General features: G+C 50.5%; 1 protein-coding gene across 5 annotated transcripts in view; it reads right to left on the bottom strand.

Annotated features, from left to right (window-relative positions):
* The window catches only part of RBL2 (RB transcriptional corepressor like 2), a 953,306-nt gene that overhangs the window by 424,703 nt on the left and 502,885 nt on the right, over nucleotides 1-25,718 (bottom strand). For all 5 annotated transcript variants that reach the window (XM_069639547.1, XM_069639538.1, XM_069639539.1 and 2 more), the window contains exon 11: nucleotides 11,879-11,982. In XM_069639547.1, coding sequence (XP_069495648.1) covers nucleotides 11,879-11,982 — 104 coding nt within the window. The remainder of the gene's footprint in view (nucleotides 1-11,878; nucleotides 11,983-25,718) is intronic.

The raw sequence follows: 25,718 nt of genomic DNA, 5'->3' as shown, positions 1-25,718 counted from the left end.
CCTCCCACTTCGTGCCCAAAGTAGACCACTTTGCTCAACTTGACATTTGCTTGCCTTGATGGTCAGATTGGGCTGATGAATAGCCTGCAACACTTGTTCAAGATGGATAAGATGTTCTTCTCAGGTAGGGCTGAACACTGCTATGTTATGGAAGTATACCAGGCAGAAGTTCTCTAACCCATTCAGAACATGATTTACCATTCTTTGAAAAGTGGCAGTGGCATTAATCAGTCCAAAAGGCATGACCTTAAATTGGTACAGGCCTTCTGGGGTAGAGAAAACTGCTTTCTCCTTGGCATGGTCAGTCATGGCAATCTGCCAATAATCACTTGAGTCAAATGTACTGAGGAATTTAGCTGAACCCAGCTTATCCACCAGTTCATCAGTCCTAAGCAAAGGATGGGCATCAGTTTTGGTAACTGAATTCAAGGCCCTATAGTCCACCCAGAACCGTAATTCATTGAGCCCTGCTTTTGGTACTAGCACAACTGGGATAGCCCATGTACTAATGGAGTGTTCAATAACTCCAAGGTCAGGCATCTTATTGAGCTCCTCCTTGATGTAATTCCTCACATGTTCTGACATTCTATAGTCCCTGCTTTTCACAGGGACACTGTCACCAGTGTCAATGTCATGCTGCCCCAAGGGTTCAAGCCTGGTGTTAGTGAAAACAGAGGAGCAAACTGACTTAACTGAAACTTGCACTCCTCTTGTTTCGGCAGTGTCAAATTAGAAGAGAGTTTAACTCCTTTCGTAGAACCATCTGAAGGGTGTCCAATCCGAAGATCTGGAGAGGCTCAAGCTCCTCTTCTTCCTGATCAGAGGCTAGAAGCAAAGCTCCTATTTCTAGTCTAGGGACATAGGCATTTGGTCGGTTGGTGTGAAAGACCCTAGGGGCCTCATTGGGGTTGCCCAAGTCCACCAAATAATTGACCTCCCCAAGCGTGGCTACAATCTTGAAGAGACCTGTCCACTTGTCCTGTAAAACTCTTTGTTTTATTGGGACCATAGCAAGAACAAGCTGGTCTGGAGTAAACTCCACCATGTTAGCTTTCTGGTCATGCCAATGTTTGACCAGGGCTTAATCAGCCTTCAAATTTTCTGAAGCTTCAGTCATCATGTGTGCCAACCTCTATCTGAAGCCTAGCACAAACGGTCTCATCACAAGTTGGGCGGAATCCCGGCGTTAAATCTGCCATGATACCGCACAGCGCAAATAGCATTACCGCAGCCCGGTCCTGAGTTGTGGTGGGGGCGGTAAGTTCCCATTCACATTGGGTCAGTTGGATTCAATGGGGCATTGTGGGCGCTATTACCTGCGGCGCTAATAGCGCCGTGGTAATAGCGCCACCAATGGAAAGTGACAAGATTTACCTCTAGCTAATGCTGGAGGTAAATCTGCAACTTTCCACCCAAACTCAGGATTGGGCAGTGCGGTAATGCAGCGATAATAGCGGTACTGTCGCATTTTTACCGCTCCGTGCAACCTGTGATGAGGCCCATAGTCAGTAATTCGTACTGGCTTTAAGGGTGGAGCACTCTACAGCCCTTCCTTAATCAGGGCCAAAGGACTTCTGACTGGATGACCATAGAGGAGCTCAAAGGGGCTAAAGCCCGCTCCAGCTTAAGGCACCTCTCTATAAGCAAAAAGAAGCCATAGCAGTAGAAGGTCCCACTTTCTTCTAAAGGGTTCTTCTAAAGCACCAATAGTTCTGTTAAACCTCTCCACCAACCCATTGGTTTGGGATGGTAAGATGTTGAGAATCTATAGGTGACCCCACAGGTTTTCCACATGGCTTGCATGTAGTGGGACATAAACTCTGACCCCCTGTCGGATTCTACCTCCTTAAGAAAACCTACTCTGATAAAAAAAAAACAAGCAGGGCCTTAGCAACTGCCTGAGCAGTAACGGTTCTCATTGGTATGGCCTCAGGGTACCTAGTGGCATGGTCCACTACACCCATGATAAAACCGGTTGCCTGAGGAAGTTGGAGAGTCTAGGGGACTAACTATGTCAATCCCCACCCTCTCAAAAGGGACTCCCACAACTGAGAGGGGCATTAAGTGTGTCACCTTATTGGTTCCACTTTTGCCAGACAATTGGCAATGTGGCAGCTTCTGCAATGCTTTTCTCATAGAAATACAGTGAGAGTCTCTCTTTGGTTCCTTTTGTACTCAAATGACCAGCTGTTCCTTTTGTACTCAAATGACCAGCTAAAGGGACCTCATTGGCTAACTGCAGAAATGTGCGTCTGATCTCCTGGGGTACCACCAGTCTCCTGAGATCCCCTGGAGATAATTCCATAGGTTCACTGTAGAGGAGGCCATCTTCCCAGTTGAGTCTATGCTTTGAAGGATCTTGCCTTTCACACTGGAAAGCAGGATGCTGACACAGATCTTCAAGAAAGGGACACTCTCTATAACCCCTACTAAAGTCTGTCCTAAAGGGTCCACCTTCTGCAAGCAAAGTCTGCAGCTCAGGATGGTCTCTAGGATCCAGATCCTCTAGACAGGGTTGAACCTCCTCCACGTCTGTTTCATCAGTAAGTGGGTTTTTCAGGGTCGTCTTCTATCAACTCAACCTCAGCTGGAGGTCGAGTCAGAACCGTGACCTGGAGTTTGTCTTTACTAGTAACTCTTTTCTTGGCAGAAGGTTTGGCCTCAAGGCCCTTCTTTCTTTTTGAGACTGGATTTCTAATTGGTTTCAGTGGGGAGGTCTCTTAAGGTTGCCTCCCTGGCTTTTCTTGTAAGCTCTCCTCTCTTCTCCTCTTAGAAGAGGACTTTGGTCAGCTGAAGAATACACTGAGGGCGTTCAATTCATTTCCTAACAGTACCCTACCAGGCACTTCAGACTGAACACTGACAATGATTCTTACAGTCATATCATTGCACTCATTGGTAGCTGACAGGGCTCATTTGGACAGGGCCTCCTGCTAACTTGGTGAGCCTTTTTAGATGCCTTAGCCACATCCTCATGTTGAAAGAAAGCATCATCCACCACAGTTATGCTAATTACTGTGTTTCGAACGGAAGGGGTGTCCTGACCATTGATGAGCACACTGTGTTACATTGTTACCAGACTGGCACACTCCGAGTTCTGTGAGCAGCTGCTGGCCCGCCCGCCAGATCAGACCACAGTGCCGGTGCTTCCGTCCTCCCCATTCCCATTTGAGTCATATGGGACTCAAGTGAGAATGGGGAGTATCATTTTCAGGCGCCTGACTTCACAGACCACCGGGGCTGTAATTCCCCAGTGATTCCATGAAGTCAGGTGCCGGAAAAAATGACAACTCGCGCGGCAGCCTGCCGGTTTTACTGGCACGGCTACTGCCAGAGTTGTAATGAGGCCTATTGACTTCTATATTCTGCTGTTCCCACAGTCCCAGGGATACTAAAGAAACAGTCTTGAACACCAATGGGCTCTCTTTAGCCTGAGTGTGAAAGCTAGCACCTGTCATAGGAACGTCCCCCTCTTCGGTGAAGGCTAAGGAGACAGATCCCTGAAAGTTTAGCCTTGCATCTAGGATCTCCTTTCGCATGGTCACCAGACCCACAAACAACACACTTCCCAAAGGTTATTTGGTATGGGTGTTTCTGGTACCCACTATAAGGAAGGCATGGTATCAACAATAAGACAGGCACAAGTGACCACAGTTCGAAGTTTATTGAACTTCAATTGTGTTTGAAAACGCCTATCTAATCCGAAATCAAAAGATGGGAGCAAGCTACGACCATCAAATAATAAGAAACCTATTGACAATCCTTACTTCTAAATATAAATAGTGTGGGAAATAATGTTATGCAAAAGAAATTGTTCAAGAAATAATATGTCAGGATATTCAAGCCGTTGGCTTCCCTTGCCCATGTTTTCAGCATGGGACAAGGTGGCGCACTCGAGCTTAGCACAGTCTCTGGCTTCTCTAACACGAGGGTGCAGTTCAAAACTTCAACATCAAGACAGTCTGTTCCAAAGTCTCTTTGCCATTCAAAGGGCCTCATTACATGGAAGGCGGTAGCCATGCTGCTATTTTGCGTCATGGCTACCCCCATTCTGGGTACCGGGTCCGGGTTCCCTGAATGGGGAAATACCGGGCCATTCCGACCTTGGAGGGCCCGATATTTCCCCATTCAGGGAACCCAGACCCTGTGCATCCCCATTCTCATTCGAGCCCCCATAGGGCTCAATGGGAATGGGGAGCATGCTAACAACGGGCCCGTTAATGACAGGCCGTTGTTAGCATGCTGGACCGCTCGCGGGACCCGCTAAGGACGCCTGGTTTTACCAGGCGTCCTTAGCGGGTCCCGCGAGCGGACCTCGTAATGAGGCGGTAGAGGGTTAATGGGGCCGGCAGCTCTACCGGCCCTGTTAACCCCCTACCCCAGGGTTGTAATGACCCCCAAAGTCTCTTCTTTCAGAGAGCCTGATACAACAAACAAACAATAAAGTTCCTTTCCTTTATGTATTTCACATATACACAATTTTCTTAGGTGATTTACTATACACCTCGGATCCCCCTGCGCCGGGCTCAGATCCACTTTAACACACTGTTCTCAGCATTTTCATGTATACAATTTCTCAGGTGACTCACAGTTCACCCCAGATCTCCCCCAGCCGGGCTCAGATCCACTTTGACACAACATCTTCAATCAGTCTCCCTCTGCCGGGCTTGGACCTATTTATCTACTTTAACACAAACTTGCTTTAACACAAAGCTTTCAATTGATCTCCCTCTGCGGTGCTCGGACAAACTTTATCTACTTTTCCATCAACATCAAAGACTTTCGATTGTGCACAGGATTTTGCTTGACCCATTGCAGGGCCTCTTTGATTCACATCAACTTTCTTTACTGTATCAACATCGAAGACTTTCGATTGTGCACAGGATTTTGCTTAATCCGTTGCAGGACCACTTCTATTCACAATCCTTTGCTACTCTTTCACTGACTCTCAGCAGGATACCTTACAGAAACCTTCGATTGAGCACCCACGTGGTGCTGGACCACTCTGTCAAAGGAACCATATCTTGGTTTCAAAGTTCAATCACTCATCTGCAGTCTCACTTTACTCCTCTTGGTTAACACATGTGTTTCATACAATGTTTGTTCCAGAGCATGCCATACAATGCTGCTGCTTGCAACCTTGGCTTCAACACAGATCGGTCTTGTATCGGTCTCCCCAACTCACCAGCTGTGTTGATTTCACTAACGCTGCTTTGTTGTTGGAGCCAAGGAGAGTGCCACGGCAGCTGGCGATTCTCCCCGCCTTGTTTATCGACGCGTGAGGTACCTCCGACACACAATGCAGGATTACTCAGCCTGGTTTCTTGGTTTTATGCTTGCTATTCTCGAGGCTTCGTGAAAGTGACGGTACATTGTCAAAAAGGTCAAGGGAACTTCTCTCCTTGCGATCCCCTTCACAGACTTTCTACTCATGTTAAACGGCCAACTTGGAACTGCTGTTTCCTTGTGTGCTTTGCCTCGCTCAGTGTGTGCTCACATGCTTCGCCTTTTATCCATGTGGGGAAGTGTAATGGAAGTCAGGTGTGTGTGTGTGATGGTCCATAATTGCCGGACCTTGCTTGACCATTGTACTAGGACACGTCGGTTATACGGCTCAGGTGTTAGTCCGTTTTCCCTTGTGGCGGGCTGTCTTTGAAAGGGGGATGATTTCCTAAATATCCTACCTGGTAGGATGGGGGTAAAGGCGTTACAGGGAAGAGGATACCACGTCTCACCATCCGGTGTCCCACTTCCACTCCCTGAAGACCCTTTCCCAGGTGATCCTCCCGCACTGGTCCACCCCCAGGAAGTGGATGCAAAAGTGATGGCTGTGTTCTGGCCACCTGGATGGCAGATCCCCGGGGACTAGTGGTAAGGCACCTTCTGGTTTCTCACACCACCCTCTGTTTTGGGTCCAGAGGTTTTACTAGCCCTATGAGGTTTATGGAGGAATTTACTCTTGTGGTTTTTGTGGGCCTCTTTTGGAGGGAGAGTTATGGAATGAGCTTTCCCATCTTTCTTATGCTTTTCCCCCTCCTCTTTCTTGTGAAGAGCTCCAGAATCCTTGTGAGTACCCCTTTTGGCTAACCACAAGTCAGCAGCTCGTGCTAACTTCTTAGGGTCAAGTTTAGAGTCAGCAATGTGCTGTCTCAGCACTGGGGCAACAGGCATAAACAATGCTTTCTACCATGACAAGATGTTTCATACCATCATAAGTGCTCACGTTATGGCCCTTAATCCACCCATCTAGGTTTTTCAGGCTCTACCACATCCAAGTTGCCCATAACACTCCATCGTACTTCTTCTGGTCCCTAGACCTTTTCAGGTATTGGGAAGGGGTCATCACAAACTTGACTATGAAAGCTGTTTTAAGGAACTGGTAATCTTCTCTGTCAGCATCATTCAACTCCATCACAGCCACTCTGGGGGAGCCTACAGATAATACAGGGAACAGGTAAGTTCAGTGTCACTTATACCTTGTACCTTACAAGTAAATTCAAAAGTTCCCAACCAATCCAGAATATCATTTTTCACATCGCACACACTCACCAGATCCTTGGGGAAATGAGGCTTCCTGATCCTGGAATGGAAGATGAGTCAAGAGACAACGTTTTCATGTCATACTCATGCTGCATCACTGTTAGGCAAGATTATGTGCAGTACCCTTTGGGAGACTAAAGCAACCATGACCTCCTGGCCATAGGAACCCAACCTTTGGTATACGTCTGTACTAGACAGGTTGGTACTGTGGCTGAGCATCCAGGCTTATTTCAAGAGCGGTCAATGTGAGCAGTAGGGCTTTTACACAATGATTCACAGTGACAAGTATTCAAACAAACTCTTACAATCAAGGTTTCTTAATTAAACAATTATTAATTTAACAGTCAGTTCAATAAGCCTTATTCAGAAGGGAGCAATATATAAGCAACACATAACTATACTTCAAAATACACACTCTTAGTTTCTCTAAATCAGCAAGTACCCATTTGAGATGGCACACAGATGGTTCCCACACCCTGAGGTGACTTAAATAACTAGGACACTGTGAACATTAATATATCACTGGTACATTTAGAGCAATACTGAGTTGGTGTCAAAGAAAAGGGTTTGGGAATCAAACAAGTGTTACACAAATATTCTGAAACAGGAAAGCACTTTTAAACCCCCAATGCAAGGTAAATTACCCCTTTCCTGGAGGCGAGTTAAAACACAAAGTCAGAGGTAAGAAAAGTCTTTCAGGGAGCCAGGCCAGCCAATGTCAATTGAACAAAAATCTAGGTGAACTGAAGCCCTTCTTGTAGGTAAGTAAAAGGCTTGCACAATGTTTTAGAAGTCTTTGTAGAAATAAAGAATCACAGAAGGGCCACAAGCTGAGAGGCTTGTGAAAGGCAAAGCTGCATGCAACTCTGCAAAAGCAACCAAGAAAAGTCTCAACTGAGAACAAGCAGGGTTACACAACAAGAGGTAAGTCCCCTTAGTGTTACAGTACCTTTGGTTAGAATAAATGGTTCCAGCTGGCTTTTGTTCCTATACAGCTCTGCAGATCCTGCTGTTCCTGGGCCTCAGTCGTGGAGACAAAAGGGATGACGTCTGGGGACTCCTGCACTGCAATGGGAAGGTCAGCGGCAGCAATGGGCAAACTTCAATTCAGCGGCACGTCGCTGTTTCAGCTCCTTGCATCTGACAGCAAATAACAACACTGCGGTTCTCCGATACCACTTGAGACTTTCCTCGCATTTGGGGTCCACCACTCTGTTGAGGTGGCTCATGCTTGGTCAGTCCTGCTTCCTGGGTGTCCGGAGGATCTTTCTGGAGCTCAGGTCCGACTTAAAGACACTCACTCGATTCTGGTGTTCCTCTCCCTGGCACTTCAGTTCCTGCAGCAGCAATGGAAGTACAGCTAGTTCCAAGAGGATTTCCAGATGACCTCGTCTTGGGGTCGATTTGTCCCACCAACCAAAGGGGAGAAGTCGTCCCAGCACCAAAGCAGGGCTTCACAGGGCAAACCAACGGTCCAGGAGTTGCAGCAGGCGTCTCTTCCAAGTTCTTCTTTTGATTACTTCGTCCAGTGGGCGACTGCCTTCCAAGGCAAAAAGCCTTGCCTTTTATGCAGGTTTCTCCCGTTCATTCCAGCCTAGCTGTCAATCACTTTTGTGGGCATTCCTGTAACGAAGGGGATTAAGAACAGGGCGTTTCGGGCACCTCCCTCACTTCCTGCCCATTCCAGACATACTGGAGCTGAGGTGGACTTCACTCGTTAATCCCGCCAAAGACAAAACAAACCAAGGGACCAAACCTGGTTTGGTGTGCAGAGTAAATCTCAAGAAGGACCTTTCCAACAAGAAATGGCAAAAAAAGAAGACCGGAGCCATTTTGACAAAATGGGCACATATGGCTGTCTTACTGCAGCTGCAATTGCAGCCTGCGGTACAAACACACAATCGTAGTCAAAAGTAAACCACAGCCACCAGCCATTAATTGTAGAAAGGGTAACATACAAATGCTACATTAGCAATTAGACAAAGGGGATACTAAGTAACCACTCCAGCACCCTATTGTAAGATAATGTGTGCTGGGTCTGGAAAGTTACAAAATGTAAGTAAAGTCAATTTCACTTCATTGCTCTTGGAAACAGTAGTTTCACCAAGAGAAGTTATTTAAACATCTTTTACATTGTGTCACACAGCACCTTCAGTGCAGTGGCACAGGGAAGTCTTTTAGGTTTCCCCAAGGTTTAAATACCTTCTCTGGGATCAACTACTGTTTCCCAGAGCAGTAAAGTGAAATTGAATTTACTTACATTTGTTACTTTCTAGACCTAACACACACTATCTTATAAAAGGGTGCTGGAGGGGTTACCTAGTATCCCCTTTTGTCTAGATTCTCCTGTAACATTTTTATGTTGCCCTTTCCTCACTGAATGGCTGGTGGCAGTGGTTTTGTTTTTACTACCATGATGTGCATTTATAGTGGGCTGCGTTCGCAGCTGCAGTAAAGCACCCGAGGGTGCCATTTTTGTCAAAATGGCCCAGTCTTCTTGTTTCGCCATTTCTTTGTGGAATGGTCCTTTTTGAGATTTATTCTGTGTGCCAAACCGGGTTTGGTCGCTTTTTTTGTTTTGTCTTTGGCGAGATTCATAAGTGAAGCCCGCCTCTGGCTCCAGGGTGTCTGGGGTAGGCAGGAAGTGAGAGAGGTGCCCGAAACGCGCTGTGCTTAGTCTCTTAGGAGACCCAAATGCACGCTGGGATGGTTGGCTGGCTGACTGTCCGGCAAGGACAGCCACCCTACTGGGTGACTGACAGCTGGGCTGGAATGAAAGGGATAGAACTGTATAAAAGGCAAGTCTTTTGGCTTGGAAGGCAGAGTCGACCACTGGACGAAGGAACCGAAGAAGAACTTGAAGAGGACGCCTGCTGCAACTCCTGGACCGTTGGTTTGCCCGGTGAAGCCCTCCTGCAGTGCCGAAACACCAAGTTTGCATCGACAGAGAAGCCCCTGCAAGGACGACTTCTCCCCTTCAGTTGGTGGGACCAATCAACTCCAAAGTAAGCCACCTGGACATCCATCTCAGAGCTGGTTGAATTTCCACAGAGTTGCTGCTGGAAACCGTAGAGCCAGGGAGAGGAACACCAGTTTGTGTGCGTTGCTTTTAAGTTGGCCAAGAGCTCCAGGAAGTTCCTCCTGGCTCCCAGGAAGCAGGACTGACCGAGCCTGAGCCCCCTCAACAGAGTGTGGGACCCCAGAAGCAAGGAAAGCCCATCTCAACAGCCAGGAACCGCAGTGTTGCTATTTGCGGTCGACACAAGGAGCTGAAACGCTGATTGCAAGTTTTGACCGTCCCACTGCAGTGCAGGAGTCCCCCAATGTCCTCCCTCTTGTACCCACAACTGAGGCCCAGGGACAGTGAGATCTGCAGTACTGCACAGGAACAGGAGTCATCAGCTGCATCTTTTCTTCATTTTAAAGGTACTGTACAAAGTCTAAGAGAGCTTACGTCTTGCTGTAGAGTTGCTTGCATTTTCTATTACTCACAAGTCTAACAGCTTGTGGCCCTACATTGATTCATCTTTTTCTTCAGACTTCTGAAATGTTATGGAAAGACTTTTCTACTTAACTGCAAAGAAGTACTTCAGCCCATGTATACTCTTGCCTATTGACTTTGGCTTAGCCTGTTTTAACTGAATGACTCTTCTTGGGGATCTGAAAGTAATTGCCTGCCTAAGAAATATTTGTGGTATCTTGTTTGCTCTAATCATCTTTTCCTTTGACTTGCTTTTAACTAATTCTGAATGCCAACAGTAATACATTAATGTCAACAGCACCCTAGAAGTCACCTGTGGGTGTAGGTCTCTGCTGTAAGCCATCCCAAATGGGTAGTTACTGATTCTTAATTCAAGAGTGTATAGTTTTGAAGTATATTTATGTGGTGTTTTGCAGTGCTCCCTTCTAAAGAAGGCTTACATTAACTGACTGGAAAATACATTAATTGTTTTTATCAAGAAACCCTGTGTGTAAGTGTTTGCTTGAATACTTGTCACTGTGAATCTCTGTGTAACTCCCTTACATCTCACATTGACCCCTCTTGAGATAAGCCTGGCTACTCGTCCACACTACCAACCTGTGTAGTACAAACTTATACCAAAGGTTGGGTTCCTATTTCCAGGAGGTCAGGGTTGTTGTAGTGCACCCTAAGGGTACTGCATACAATCTTGCCGAACACTCTCACACACTCCAGTATCTCCTCTATCCTCTTTCTGCCTTTTTACAACCTCCTTCATCCTTCCAATGTTTCCTCCAAATTCTCTATTGTCTCCTTTCAACCTCCATCTCATAAATGTCTCCTCCAAACCAATCATGGTGTTTTCTCCCAGCCTCCTCTGTTTGATCCACCTCAATCTCCTCTGTTATTCTGCCTCAAACCATCTCCTTCAGCTGAACCTCAGCCTCCACATTCCTTTTTCCTTCATGTTTCCTTCTGCTCCACCTCAGCATCACCTTTCCTACTTTCTCCAACTCTTCCTTCGGGTCCAACTTGTGTTCCTCTTTACTTCATCTCTGTGCCTCCACTTCTCTCAGCCTCTGGTCGCCTCTACTGTTCAGGCTCCAACTCCTTTCACCCTCACCACTACCAGAGCATCTGCATCTTTTATCAGGCTCTAGGCCCTCAACCAGGGCAGTACTTGCAGCTGCGTATGATAACTGATATAGTGTGTTGAATGGTGTGTCAGCGATTGGAAATTCACTTCACCCGGTTGTGATCAATTGACTGTGTGCTTAGTTTGCATATGCGTGCATCTAATTCTGATGTGTGTACCTTCCTAGCACAACGTTACCCTGTTTGTTCTCTGCAGCAAGCACTCTGTGCCAAAAGCCACAGCCCCATCTTGCTCACTTTCGGAGGTGCAGCAAGGATTATAGATAATTTCCCCAGCTCTAGCCATTTTATTTGGATGGGAAAATCTTGGGCAACGCCACGGCCTTGCTTCACCACACAGGCATTGCTATCTCTTGAAGGGGAAGGCCGCAGGTGAGCATGGTGCAGGTAAAAATCTGCTGTATGTGCGCTGGGGAAATGGGTGTTGATGTGGGCGATTCCTTATATATACCTCCTCCGGGCCCAGCATCATGGCGTGGGTGGTAATTCCCAGCCCAGGCAACCACATCACCTACAATTCGAGGCACAGGCAGGACACTTTGTCACAGAATTTCAAATAAAATATATTAATTGATTACAAAAAAGCCTTCTACTATAAAAGATGAATTATATATATTTTTTAAGCTAGATTGCTAAATAATGGCATATTTTGTGTGGTCAAGAGCGATTGCTTACATTTCTATTGAGCTAATAGAATATGCTTGTCAATTCTTTTCGACTTACTGATAAATCTGTATCACCCAATCTCCTTTTCTCTTGGTCAATGATAGTCTCCAACAACTTATAGTATAAGACCTCTCCAAGACGGAAATACTTGCTTGAAATATCTGCAAAAAAGCAAGAGTTTATTTTCTATCATGAATGCAGATTCCTGAGTGCTTGATAACACAGCCAACATTGCAAATAAAGGGAACAGAAGCGCTAATGGTCCAATAGAAATGAGTTTCTACTCACTTTTGGGAGGGCTTCCATTAGTTGGATTTGCTCACTCATTCTAACGTTAGTGTCTCAAAATGTGTGCGACCACTCATCAAAACATTATGATTCATTATGTGATATCCCAAGTACCAACAAGAGTCTGGCCCTAAACTGCCAGCAAATCATGCATAAGGTGGGAATGAAGTTGCCAAAACTTCTCGATCTCGCTTCAGTTAATTAGTAGCCATTGTAGCATTAGGAAAATATTCTCCCATTTTAAAGGGAATTTAAAAACAAATCTTTTTATTATGGTTACATGTGATTTTAACAAATGAAATTTTAACCAATGAAATTATAACGTAAAAAAAAAAATACTGATGTTTTTTGGTCCCCCCTAAAACCACTTGTTTCCCCACATTTCTAACCCCACCCCAAACCCCCACCACCCCTTTTAATCCCTTACCCTTGTTCGTTATAATTTCATTAGTTATTTTAATTTGTTAAAATCCCTGCATTCCATAGAGTTTCAACAAAACAACAAAACAAAACAGCTGGTCAATTCCCCCAGCTACATGATTGTCCGTCTTCCATGCCATCCCGTATAGGTACCCACATCTCCTCCTTTCCAAAAGGCCCCAACTTCAGTGTCACCAACACCCAACCCAGCCTATCCGCCTCCTTGCCACAATCCCTCCCTTTACCGCCACCTCATTGCCTGCCCTCCTGGGCCCCCAGCTCAGGGGGGTTTGTTATCTGATGGACTGAACAAAGCTATTATCAGGGTGTTCCACGCCGTCATGTTATCATTCACATCATGAACCCCCTTTTTAACGCCCATATACCATACTGTTGTCCACACTACACTTCACTTTCTCATATCCACCCACCATGCCCCAAAACACAGACAATCCTTTCTCTTCCACGCCATAGCTATCCTTTGCTTTACCCGTCAACAGATTAAATTTAGTAGCTTGGACACATGCTTACGCCTCTTTGGTCGAGGGTATATTCCAACAGGCATGCCTCTGGGGCCCACGAGTGTGAGTTTATACCAGCCCCTTCCACTTTCAGCCTGATACGGCCTCAGAAGTCTCCCGTCAGTGGGCACTGCCAAAACTTCTGTATAAGGTTTGCGAAGTCTATCCCACGGCACGGGCAAGAAGGGGATCTTTGGATGTTGAACTTCGCTATCCTATCTGGGGTCCTATATGTTCTGAGGAGTACCTGCGACTGTGTTAGTCTATGTGACGCACTCTACGAGACCTTTCTCACATACAGTAGCACTTTGTTCCAATCGTCATCATCTATACTAGAGCCCAATCTGCCTCCCATGCCAGTTTCACTTTAAGTGTCCTGGTTCCCATGCCATCTAATAAACCCCCCTTAGAGTCTTGATACTTTCTTCTACCATCCTCGTATTCATAGAGCAAGACCACTGTTTCCTCTCATTTGTATTCCTCTGGTATTTCTACCCATTTCCTCCTGGCAGGTCCACACCAACCGATTATGTTAGACTGGGCTCTATGCAGACCATACTCTTCCTCTGCCTCCGGGAACCCCACTAACTGCCCGTCTTGTAAAGCATCCCAACATGGGCCGGGAGGAAAGCTGAGGGGCAACGTGCTTGCCTTGGAAGCAAGACGACGCGGAGCAACACAGGTTCAATCCCCGGGTCCACGCTTAGAAACCTCTGGGTATTAAGCGCGCTATAAATAACCAATTAAAACTACAATTACAATGTGGCAAATCACAGGCTTTCCCATACCCTCACGCTTCTCAGCTCTCCTCTATTGCTGCATATCTCAGCTGCTAGCGGAATATGTGAGAGTACGGGTTACGTATCTTGAGCAGCTTCAACATTCTGCCCCAGAGTGTCCTGCCCAGTTCCAGAAGGGCCAGCTTGCATGGTAGGCACCCCTCCGTTATCCACAGTTCTTCCTTCAGGATGACTGGCCACATGGCTGCCTGCATCAGATCTGTCTCCAAAGTAGCTTCATCTGCCAGCCACCCTGCCTGTTATTGAATCTGGACCACTAAATAGTACAATTGAAACCAAGACATCTGTACCACATCCCCCTCGAAGTGCCTGCATAGAGTAGACAATGCAATCATACATCTACCAGAGCCCAGAGAAACCTCTTGATTATTGAGTCAAATGTCTTAAAGAAGAATGAAGGGATGGCAAATGGTACAGTGGCAAAATGATAAAGGAGGCGAGGCAGGATGGCCATCTTAGTTAGCGCCACTCTACCAATCACAGATAGCGAGAGCTTTTGCCAGAAACCTATCGACCGCATCCCCCTAACCCCTCTCAGCCACCCGGGCCGTATTTTGCTAATGGAATTCCTTTACGTCATGGCAAATAACAATTCCCAAATATTTAAAGGAGACCGTAGTCCATCGGATGCCTAGGCAAGGCAATTCCTTCTCCTTTTTGTTGGCCCAGGATGCCAGCGGGAATAGGCACGATTTGTCCTGCAAAATCATCAAATTCTTACATAAGAAGCGGCATGTTGTGCTCAGGTTCTTGGACATACACTAACATATCGTCCATGTAAAGGAAGATCAAGTGGCGCATCCAGTATCCCAGCTTCCGTAAACTCTGCCATCAGAAACACTGCTAGCGGTTCCAGCGCGAACATAAAAAGCATTGGTGACAGCGGGCATTCCTGTCTGGCCCCACTCTGCACTTCCCATGGGTCCAACACACACCAGCCAGTCCTAACCCTGGCTGTGGGTTCGGTATAGATCAGCTGCACCCATTTCAGGAACCGCTCCCCCACCCGAACTCCTGCAGTACCGCGTACATTTAATCCAAGTATACAGAATCAAAGGCTTTCACTTTTCTAGTGAAGCCACCACTGACAGCGCCACGTGCACCCGATTACAATCAGTAACGTAGTGGAGTCGCCTCAGGTTAAGGGAAGTGTTCACCCTAGGCACAAAACCTGCCTGGTTCCTATGTATCAGTGCCCCAATATGTGGCCATAGTCTCTCAGCCAGGAGGGCGGTCAGGATCTTCATGTCCTGATACAACATCGACAGCGGTCGGTATGACCCGCAGAGTCGCTGGGGTTTCTCAAGCCTTATAGATCGGGGCAATTACTGATTGCTGCATACTGGCCGGTAGACACCCATTCTCATACACTGACTCAAATACTTTCAACAGGTGAGGTGCTAGCTCCTCTGCATATATTTTATACCATTCAGCCAGCAACCCGTCCCTTCTCTGCGACTTCCCCGCTTTCAGGGACCTGATCACAGTTTTCACCTCCCCCTCCATCAGGGGTGGCCCCAAAGCCTCAGCCTATTCCTGTGTCAGTTTGGGCAGCAAAATCTGAGATAGTGTGTAGGTAATTTCCTCCGGGTCCGGCTTTTCCATGCCCTCATAGAGCACCTTAAAGTACCTACTGAAAATGTTATTGAACTCTGCTCGGGATCGCCAGCCTTCCCCGCATTCATCTACAATTTCCGTAATCATTTATCTCCCTCTTCATGTAGTCTGACAGTCTGACGGTATGCACCCCATTGTCACATTTCTGGAGTCTTTCCCAGGCCTCCATACTCCTTTGCCTAGAGCGCCACTAACTCCTCCTCCTTGGGGCCTTCCAGGTGTACGCTCCTGAGTGAGTGGGACCTTTTTCTCACTCTCTGTGTTTTTACCTGATTTGGACTTTGTGTTTTCACTGTTTTTGAAGTCTGACAAACTCCATAGGCATCTGCATTTTGCATGGTGACGCACAGCACCTTCAGTGCAGTGTCACTGAGAAATCCTGATGATTTCTCATAAGGTTTAAATACCTTTTCTTGGGTGAACTACAGTTCCCAAGAATAGCAAAGTGAAATTGACTTTACTTACCTTTTCTCTTTGTAGGTCCAGCACACGCAATCTTATGTGGAGTGCTGGGGGTTACCTAGCGCCCCTTATCCTAATTTTCCATTTAACATTTTTTGTTACCCTCATTACTTTAAATGGGTGGTGACAGTGGTTTAATTTGTCCTACCATTGTGCTTTTCTACCGCAGGCTAAACCCTCAGCTGCAGTACAGGGTTGTATACGAATTGTTAGTTTTACAACTGTTCGAATTACAATTGACCTTTTCACAATTGGCAGAATTGTGAAGGTCAATTGTAACATATATAGCACTAAATGGATGGGTGTCCCCTACTACATTGGCAAGAAGGGGAAGCAATTCACAATAGAAAACAGTGGTCAAGCCAGCGGATATGAAACTTAGTTCACTTAAAAGGACATGGAGTCATCAATAGCATGAGAACAGCAACCCTCAGTCATCGCCGCAGATCACCCCATACAGACCACAGTAAAGACTTTACAAAGAAAGAAGAATACATTTTCAGGGTAATTCATAGAATTCAGCGCACAAGTAGCGCACGCGGCTGGCGCACAGCGTGCGCGTGCGATAGTCTGCGCCAGCCGCGTGCGCCAAAACCGAATCCGGCGCACAGCGTATTCATGGATTTTAGCTTCCCCAGGCAGCCGTGGCGCACAGTGGCGCAGCGACTCGCTGCAGCGCCAGTTACGCCCCCAGGAACGCCCCTTGCGCTGGGAAATCTCATAAAAATCACAAACCAGCGCAAGGGGCTACGCTAACCCTGGACCATCACGGCAAGCGGCCCATGCGATTTTCAAGGGTGAGCGGGAAGTGTCACACGTCAAATCCCAGGCTACGTCCATTTCAGGGGTGCGCGGGAAGTTTCACACGCGAAAAGCCAGGGTACGTCCATTACAGGGGTTCGCGGGAAGTTTCACACGCGAAAAGCTAGGCTACGGGAATTCCAGGGGTGCGCGGGAAGTCCCACACGCGAAAAGCCAGGGTACGTCCATTTCAGGGGTGCGCGGGGAAGTTTCACACGCGAAATCCCAGGCTACTTCCATTTCAGGGGTGCGCGGGAACGTTTCACACGCGAAAAGCTAGGCTATGGGAATTGCAGGGGTGCGCGGGAAGTCCCACACGCGAAAAGCCAGGGTACGTCCATTACAGGGGTGCGCGTGAAGTTTCACACGCGAAAAGCTAGGCTACGGGAATTGCAGGGGTGCGCGGGAAGTCCCACACGCGAAAAGCCAGGGTACGTCCATTACAGGGGTGCGCGGGAAGTTTCACACGCGAAAAGCCAGGGTACGTCCATTACAGGGGTTCGCGGGAAGTTTCACACGCGAAAAGCTAGGATACGGGAATTCCAGGGGTGCGCGGGAAGTCCCACACGCGAAAAGCCAGGGTACGTCCATTTCAGGGGTGCGCGGGGAAGTTTCACACGCGAAATCCCAGGCTACTTCCATTTCAGGGGTGCGCGGGAACGTTTCACACGCGAAAAGCTAGGCTACGGGAATTGCAGGGGTGCGCGGGAAGTCCCACACGCGAAAAGCCAGGGTACGTCCATTACAGGGGTGCGCGTGAAGTTTCACACGCGAAAAGCTAGGCTACGGGAATTGCAGGGGTGCGCGGGAAGTCCCACACGCGAAAAGCCAGGGTACGTCCATTACAGGGGTGCGCGTGAAGTTTCACACGCGAAAAGCTAGGCTACGGGAATTGCAGGGGTGCGCGGGAAGTCCCACACGCGAAAATCCAGGGTACGTCCATTACAGGGGTGCGCGTGAAGTTTCACACGCGAAAAGCTAGGCTAGGGGAATACCAGGGGTGCGCGGGAAGTCCCACACGCGAAAAGCCAGGGTACGTCCATTACAGGGGTTCGCGGGAAGTTTCACACGCGAAAAGCCAGGGTACGTCCATTACAGGGGTGCGCGGGAAGTCCCACACGCGAAAAGCCAGGGTACGTCCATTACAGGGGTGCGCGGGAAGTTTCACACGCGAAAAGCTAGGCTACGGGAATTGCAGGGGTGCGCGGGAAGTCCCACACGTGAAAAGCCAGGGTACGTCCATTACAGGGGTGCGCGGGAAGTTTCACACGCGAAAAGCCAGGCTAGGGGAATACCAGGGGTGCGCGGGAAGTCCCACACGCGAAAAGCCAGGGTACGTCCATTACAGGGGTTCGCGGGAAGTTTCACACGCGAAAAGCCAGGGTACGTCCATTACAGGGGTGCGCGGGAAGTCCCACACGCGAAAAGCCAGGGTACGTCCATTACAGGGGTGCGCGGGAAGTCCCACACGCGAAAAGCCAGGGTACGCCCATTACAGGGGTTCGCGGGAAGTTTCACACGCGAAAAGCCAGGGTACGTCCATTACAGGGGTGCGCGGGAAGTCCCACACGCGAAAAGCCAGGGTACGTCCATTACAGGGGTGCGCGGGAAGTTTCACACGCGAAAAGCTAGGCTACGGGAATTGCAGGGGTGCGCGGGAAGTCCCACACGCGAAAAGCCAGGGTACGTCCATTACAGGGGTGCGCGGGAAGTTTCACACGCGAAAAGCTAGGCTAGGGGAATACCAGGGGTGCGCGGGAAGTCCCACACGCGAAAAGCCAGGGTACGTCCATTACAGGGGTTCGCGGGAAGTTTCACACGCGAAAAGCCAGGGTACGTCCATTACAGTGGTGCGCGGGAAGTCCCACACGCGAAAAGCCAGGGTACGTCCATTACAGGGGTGCGCGGGAAGTCCCACACGCGAAAAGCCAGGGTACGTCCATTACAGGGGTTCGCGGGAAGTTTCACACGCGAAAAGCCAGGGTACGTCCATTACAGGGGTGCGCGGGAAGTCCCACACGCGAAAAGCCAGGGCACGTCCATTACAGGGGTGCGCGGGAAGTTTCACACGCGAAAAGCTAGGCTACGTCCATTTCAGGGGGGCGTGGATAGTTGAACACGCTACTCCGATCGTTGGGTCTTCACAGGTCTTCCCTGTACAGCCTCCACGTCCCCTGCATGCAGTCCACACCACAGGGGATTACCCTGCACACCTGCTCATGACTCCCACCCCCCAGCAGTCATGGGGCACCCTCCACCAGGCCCCCACCCATGTCCCACTCATGCCTCCCACCACCCCCACCCCCCAGCACTGTGGGGCACCTGCCAGCAGGCCCCCACTTATGTCCCACTCATGCCTCCCACCACACCCACCCCCCAGCACTGTGGGGCACCTGCCAGCAGGCCCCCACTTATGTCCCACTCATGCCTCCCACCACACCCACCCACCAGCACTGTGGGGCACCTGCCAGCAGGCCCCCACTTATGTCCCACTCATGCCTCCCACCACACCCACCCCCCAGCACTGTGGGGCACCTGCCAGCAGGCCCCCACTCATGTCCCACTCATGCCTCCCACCACACCCACCCCCCAGCACTGTGGGGCACCTGCCAGCAGGCCCCCACTTATGTCCCACTCATGTCTCCCACCAACCCCACCCCCCAGCAGTCATGGGGCACCCTCCACCAGGCCCCCACCCATGTCCCACTCATGCCTCCCACCACACCCACCCCCCAGCACTGTGGGGCACCTGAGAGCAGGCCCCCACTCATGTCCCACTCATGCCTCCCACCACACCCACCCCCCAGCACTGTGGGGCACCTGCCAGCAGGCCCCCACTTATGTCCCACTCATGTCTCCCACCAACCCCACCCCCCAGCAGTCATGGGGCACCCTCCACCAGGCCCCCACCCATGTCCCACTCATGCCTCCCACCACACCCACCCCCCAGCACTGTGGGGCACCTGCCAGCAGGCCCCCACTTATGTCCCACTCATGTCTCCCACCAACCCCACCCCCCAGCAGTCATGGGGCACCCTCCACCAGGCCCACACAGATGTTCCCCTACCAATAGGAAATCACAATACAGATCCCAGGATCCCATGGGCAACCACATCCCATCCCATGTCACCCCAGTCCATACACACATCCAAGGTACACATCCATTCAAAAATCAAATACCCATTACATGATACATAACCAATGAGCAGTATGCGCATGAGTCCAAGTCCGTCAGACTCACACAATGGCAACACATGACTGTGAAAACCCAGATTGTGACAGTCAACAAACCAATGAGAGAAGTCCACACAATAGAATCAAAAGAACAATGTATTAAAATGTAAGAAGGAAAAAAAAAGAAACACCTAAATGAATACACAAAGTAACAGGTAAAAAAAAAAAAAAATCTAATGAAAGGTGAAATCCAAAAGAACGGGTGCAAAGTCAATCAAAATGGAAATAAATCAAAAACAAACACATTGCCCCATTGTCCAAATAATAAAATCGAAAATATCCACAAACTATGTACAAAGATGATTGTCCGGGTCCAATATCCCTAAAAACCATAAAATGAAACCTACCCAAAACCTAACTAATGCTAACTATATACAAAAAACGTGGGCCATTGTCCAATCAACCCAAATAATAAATAAAAATAAAGGAAACCTACTATCTACATAACTATATACAAAGGCGGCGGGCCAGTCCTGCGGCTCACTGAGAGATGTTATGGGCCAGGGCATCATCGAACTCCCTTTCTATCTCCCCGAGGCGTTCCTCCTCAATGGCCCCGAGGGCCCGCAGGGCTGATGCAGTGTCCACCTCCAAGCCCCTGCGGATCTCCTCGAGGCACTCGGCACGCCTCAGGGCCCTCTGCATGGAGTCCACCGCCCTGACCATAGCAAGCCGCCCCTCTTCTGCCCGCCGCCTCTCCGCATCTATTGCGTGGCCTAACCGCTGCCACACGGAAGACACATTCTGTCCAGGGTCCTCCTGCCCTCCAGCCGATGGCTGCCCCTCCGATGTTGATGGCCCCGAGCCATGACGCCTCCCACGTCGCTGCCGCTGCCTCTGCAGCCACTGCCTCTGCCAGCACGACGGCATCCAGGCTGATGGTATCCACCGACGCCGTCGTGCACGTGCCCTGCCTGATGATGCCGGCACATCCTCCACCTGCAGGGGTCCAGTTGCCATGGTGTCCACACCAGCTGGACCACCGACTCCCGACTGTGGCAGGGATGGGATCCCCACTGAGCCCGCTGCATTGGTCGGGGCAGGTCCACAGGGTGCCCTGGTGTCAACTGGGCCGGAAGACGGCAAGGAGAACGACCGGCGCATACTTTCCACAGAGGAGGAGATGCCCGACACATTGGCCATCACCTGCAGAAAACCCGCGCCAATGGCAGATCCCAACTGGGCCACGTCGGCACGGTGCTCTTCGTGATGATGTGCGTGCTCCTCCCGGGAAGCACGCACGTCATCACGAATGACCCCCGTGCGCAACGCGACCCCAATCAGGACCTTTTCCATGCGCCCACGGGTCCCCTCGTCCGCAGGTGGAGGGTAGTCAGATGACATAGACACCCCCTCCACCTGCGGACGGGCCTGGGACGGGGCATCCATGCTGGTGCATGGTGGTGCACTCACAGGGTCAGGGACAGCGACATGCACAGGCACCTCCACGGCGACCTGTGCTGCCTCCTGCCCCTGGCCCTGGACTGCACCACTTGCACCAGCAGGGATGCCCCCACCAGGCCTCAGGTGTGCCTCAGTCTCGGCCGCCTCCTCCTCTGTAGAAACCACCAACCTGGATGGCTCCTTGCCCTCTTCCGCTGTAGCTGGCCCCTGTGGGGGCTCACCCACCCCTTCCGCCGCAGCCGTGGGGGCATCCCCGCCGTCTACCTCCACAGCGCCGTCTCCGCCCTCTCCATCACTAGCCGCTGCATAGAGGGAGACATAGAACACAAGCATCAGGGCACTGTACAATGGTCCCCTACACAGGAAGCAATATCAGATGACTGGCAATGGTAAAGTACACTTCTATCATGTCCCTCCACAACACATGGGTCAGGCAATACACACACGCAACACCCATGGTCCATGGCATGCACATCAACATACATGTCCACTGCACTCTTCTAAAGTACGATGTCATGGAACTCACATGCATCATTGGTCATGCAAATCACACGCACACACTTCACCTCTGTCACATCCATGTGGCCTCGTACATCACAAACACAGTGGATACAAGGATGATTAGGCAGCATCAGTGAATCTGTACAGTGTCACAGACATGTGTCATGCATCCATGCCATTCAAAAGTCACAGACATGCAGGTCAAGCACACCGACCTCGACACCATACATGTACCTGGCATCAGCATCCATCCCTCACCCACACCCATGTCCACGAACATACACTTGCATGCTCACATGTGTCCAATCTGCATAGGCCTCCTCAGGTTGCATAGCAACACATACAACAACCATGTGATCCACAAATTACTGGTCGCACATGCATCGCCATGACAACACTGCACACATACATGCCTACAAGGCCCATTCCACACATACAGCATCACACAACCAGCACACTGCAACATGCACTGTCTCACACAGCAATGCCTGCACACTTACCGCTCAACTCCAGACGGGTCTCCCTCTCAAGGACCTGGGAGTGGAGCGCTGGGTGTATGCGTGCCAGGACCCTCATTTGGATCGAACTCATGTGGCCCCGGCCCCCCTCCACGAGGCGCCGGGCCTTTGAGAGGGTCCTGGACCTGCAGTCCTCCCAACGCTTCCTGACATGTGGGTTGTCGCGGACTGCCACCCCCTCCGCGTTGATGGCAGTCACGATGTCGTCCCAGATCCGAGTCCGTCCTTCATAGTTGGCGCGGCTACTTCCGAAGAGGGCATCATACTGCCCCAGGACTCGCTCCACCAGGACCCCAACCTCGGTGACACTGAAGCTGGGGCCCCTCTGCCTCTCTGGCTGGGGGTTGCCAGTGGTGCCAGATGTTTCAGTGCCCGACATGGCAACCCCAGAGGCAGGAGTGGGTGGGCAACTTGGTCCTGGGGCTGGGCTGTGGAGTGGTGTTCTTCCAGTCGGGAGTCTTCAGTTCCAGCAGGGGTGGACACAGCAACTGTACGCCTGCAGATGGCTGATGTGCAGGCACCAAATGGCAGGGCACGGTGGCAGCAGGCAGGCAGGCAGGCAGGCAGCAGCAGATGGCACGTGGGAGGCTGCTCGGGGCACTGGGGGGCAGTAACTCGGCCTTCTGGGCAGGAGCGTGGTCTTCCGTGTGTGAACGCGTGGCCAGCTTGATACGGAGTGAATTGGCACGTGAAAATCATGCACGTCTGCGTGGAATCCGAGGAAAGGCCCTCAGCGCGTAAGCACGTCAGCACGCGTACGCGATTTCATTGGTCCAAAGGGCCAGGCGCGTAAGCGCGCCTATGACGCACGGGTGTTTCCCAACCCACGTGAAAAAAATACACGTGCCGCGCGAGCGCGTCAGCACGCGTACCCGATTTCATTGGTCCAAAGGGCCAGGCGCGTAAGCGCGCCTATGACGCACGGGTGTTTCCCAACACGCGTGATTGGTCCAAAGGGCCAGGCGCGTAAGCGCGTCTATAACGCACGGCCGTTTCCCAACACGCGTGAAAGAAACACAATCCAGTGTCAATGCGTGTGATTGGAGGCTGGCCCTTCAGCGCCTACACGCGGAAGTGACGCAGGACCTGTGGGCCTGCATAAAAGGTACATGTAGAACGCCATTTCCTTGTACGTGCTTTTCGTGGAGAGCGAGTTGGTGTATTCTGTACTTCTTGTCAGTTGACACGCGATTTACTTCACGGCGTTCAAAGGTCGTACTCCCTGTTACCCCTGACAGCTTTTTCTCTTTTGCTCTTTTTCCTGGGCCTGTTTCCTCACACAGCGTTCCCTTCTACTGTTGTCCTGTCTCCTCAGACAGCGTCCCATTCTTCTTTTGGCGGGGGTGTTGCCAACGCGCACACGTGCGTCTTTTTGACGCATTTCTCCCTGGCAGACGGTGAGTTGCGCACGCATCTATCATCTGTGCTTGCCCCGTGTGTCACGTACCTCTTCAGAGGTCAATCTAGGCTGCGTGTGACACGCATACGTTCATTCTTGTGTTACTGGATGCCACAGCGTAGTGCAGGGTTTTTCATACGCACACGTGGTCTAGGAGGGGTATCGTGCACGTTCCTTAACTTTTTTGGGGTTCCTGTGCGTTGCGTGACCCGTCATCTTTCCCCAGGGGTGTCATATAGCCTTGCCACTGCACTAGGGTACGAATACCATCTGGTACCCAACCCCTTTGACACCCAATTGCCCAGGACAATTGTGCACACCCACTCCCATACGCACAATAACATCAGTGCCATGGTTGGGAGGCGTGCAAGCCGTAAGGGTGGCAAAGGTGGCCGAGCCACACGTGGTGGCCGTGGAGGATCCACTAGGGGACGTGGTTGTGACTTGCAGGGTGCCCCTGTCCCCCCCAGTCTGGAGGACCAGTCAGGGACACCCATGCCCCCCCCCTCCCCCCCCCAGGTTGAGGGTCATGTGGCTGATACCAACCCTGATCAGCCCTTGTTGGACCAGCCCATTGTGGCACCAGACCTGTCCGAGGGTGACTCCATCGCCGACATCCAGGTCAGCAGGTCCACTGCACGTGCACCGGTGCACATTGGTGTCATCAGGACACGCGCATCTATGCCAGATAGGTCATCTGCTGCCCCCCGTGGGCAGGGTGTGGCTCCATCCACCCCACCTCTCATACACCCTGCCAAGACTGTGTCGGTCCTAGTTCATGCACCTCAGATCAGGCCTGACCCTATCCCTCTACCCCCAATGCCTGCACCTACTCCCATGCTGAGTGTGCAATCCCACACACCCAGTACTGAGTCCACCACGGCTCCTGCCCCTAGTGTCCACAGCGGCGTAGGACACTCTGGATCCCCACCCCCTTCCAAGCGGAAGAGGAAGAGTGCACGTCCGGCACAGGCTGATGCCCCAGGCACGGCTGCACAGTCCGGCCCATCAAGGAAGCCCAGCTTCACAGACGCCGAACTGAATGCACTTGTTCAGTATGTGTCAGACCATGATAGGGAAATGGTCATCGTTGCAGGGTCCAAGACCACACATGCCAGACGCCAGGCACACTGGCAGACCATTGCTGACAAAATAAGTGCCCTTGGAGTAGTGAGGCGCACAGCTAGTGATTGCCAGAAGCGCTGGAATGACCTTAAGCGCAGGGCAAAGGATAAGCTGGCCTCAAGTCATGCCGCAACCTTGGTGACTGGAGGTGGGTCCCCAGCACAGGAAATAGAACTCACACCACACGAGTCCGTAGCTGGATCCTACGTCACCGAGGGACACCTCCAAGGTGTGGGAGATCTCCCTGATTACGAGGCATCATCCGGTGAGTGCACATGCATGTGTGTTATATCCATGTGCATGGTGTGTGTGCGAAGCCTTCATGTTGGGTGCCTGTCAAGGGGGTGTGTGGCAGAGTTGATAGTGTCACCCATGTGCCTCATCCAGTATGTTCAGTGCAACACCATGTGCCCACACCACTATCCCTACTGCCAACAGTGCACATATGGCCCTACACCATGGAAGTTCCCCTTGAATTGTCATTTTGTCACGACATTGTTGCTCATTCTCCCCTGTCTATTCATCTTATGTCTTACATACCATTCCTACACTTTCCCCCAGCCATTCAAGTTCCATCGTCACATGCCTGACATGCAATGATACCACATGCTAATGCGTCCTCTGTATATACATGGCACTCAACATGCTGTCATACTCTGGAATTTGCCTTGACACCCACCTCCTACCTGTGTGCTCTTGTTCCGTCTGGTTTCAAGCCCCATTCCCTCACACTCCATGCTGCTCTTCATGGTCTATCTTCCCTGACTTCTACTGTTCAGACCATCGTGCCCTACTCACGACACCTGC

Source organism: Ambystoma mexicanum, chromosome 1q (assembly GCF_040938575.1).
Source record: "Ambystoma mexicanum isolate Mex_15411 chromosome 1q, UKY_AmexF1_1, whole genome shotgun sequence".
Classification (NCBI taxonomy): Eukaryota; Metazoa; Chordata; class Amphibia; order Caudata; family Ambystomatidae; genus Ambystoma; species Ambystoma mexicanum.
Note: the sequence above shows the minus strand (reverse complement) of the source record. Positions and strands in the feature narration are given on the sequence as shown.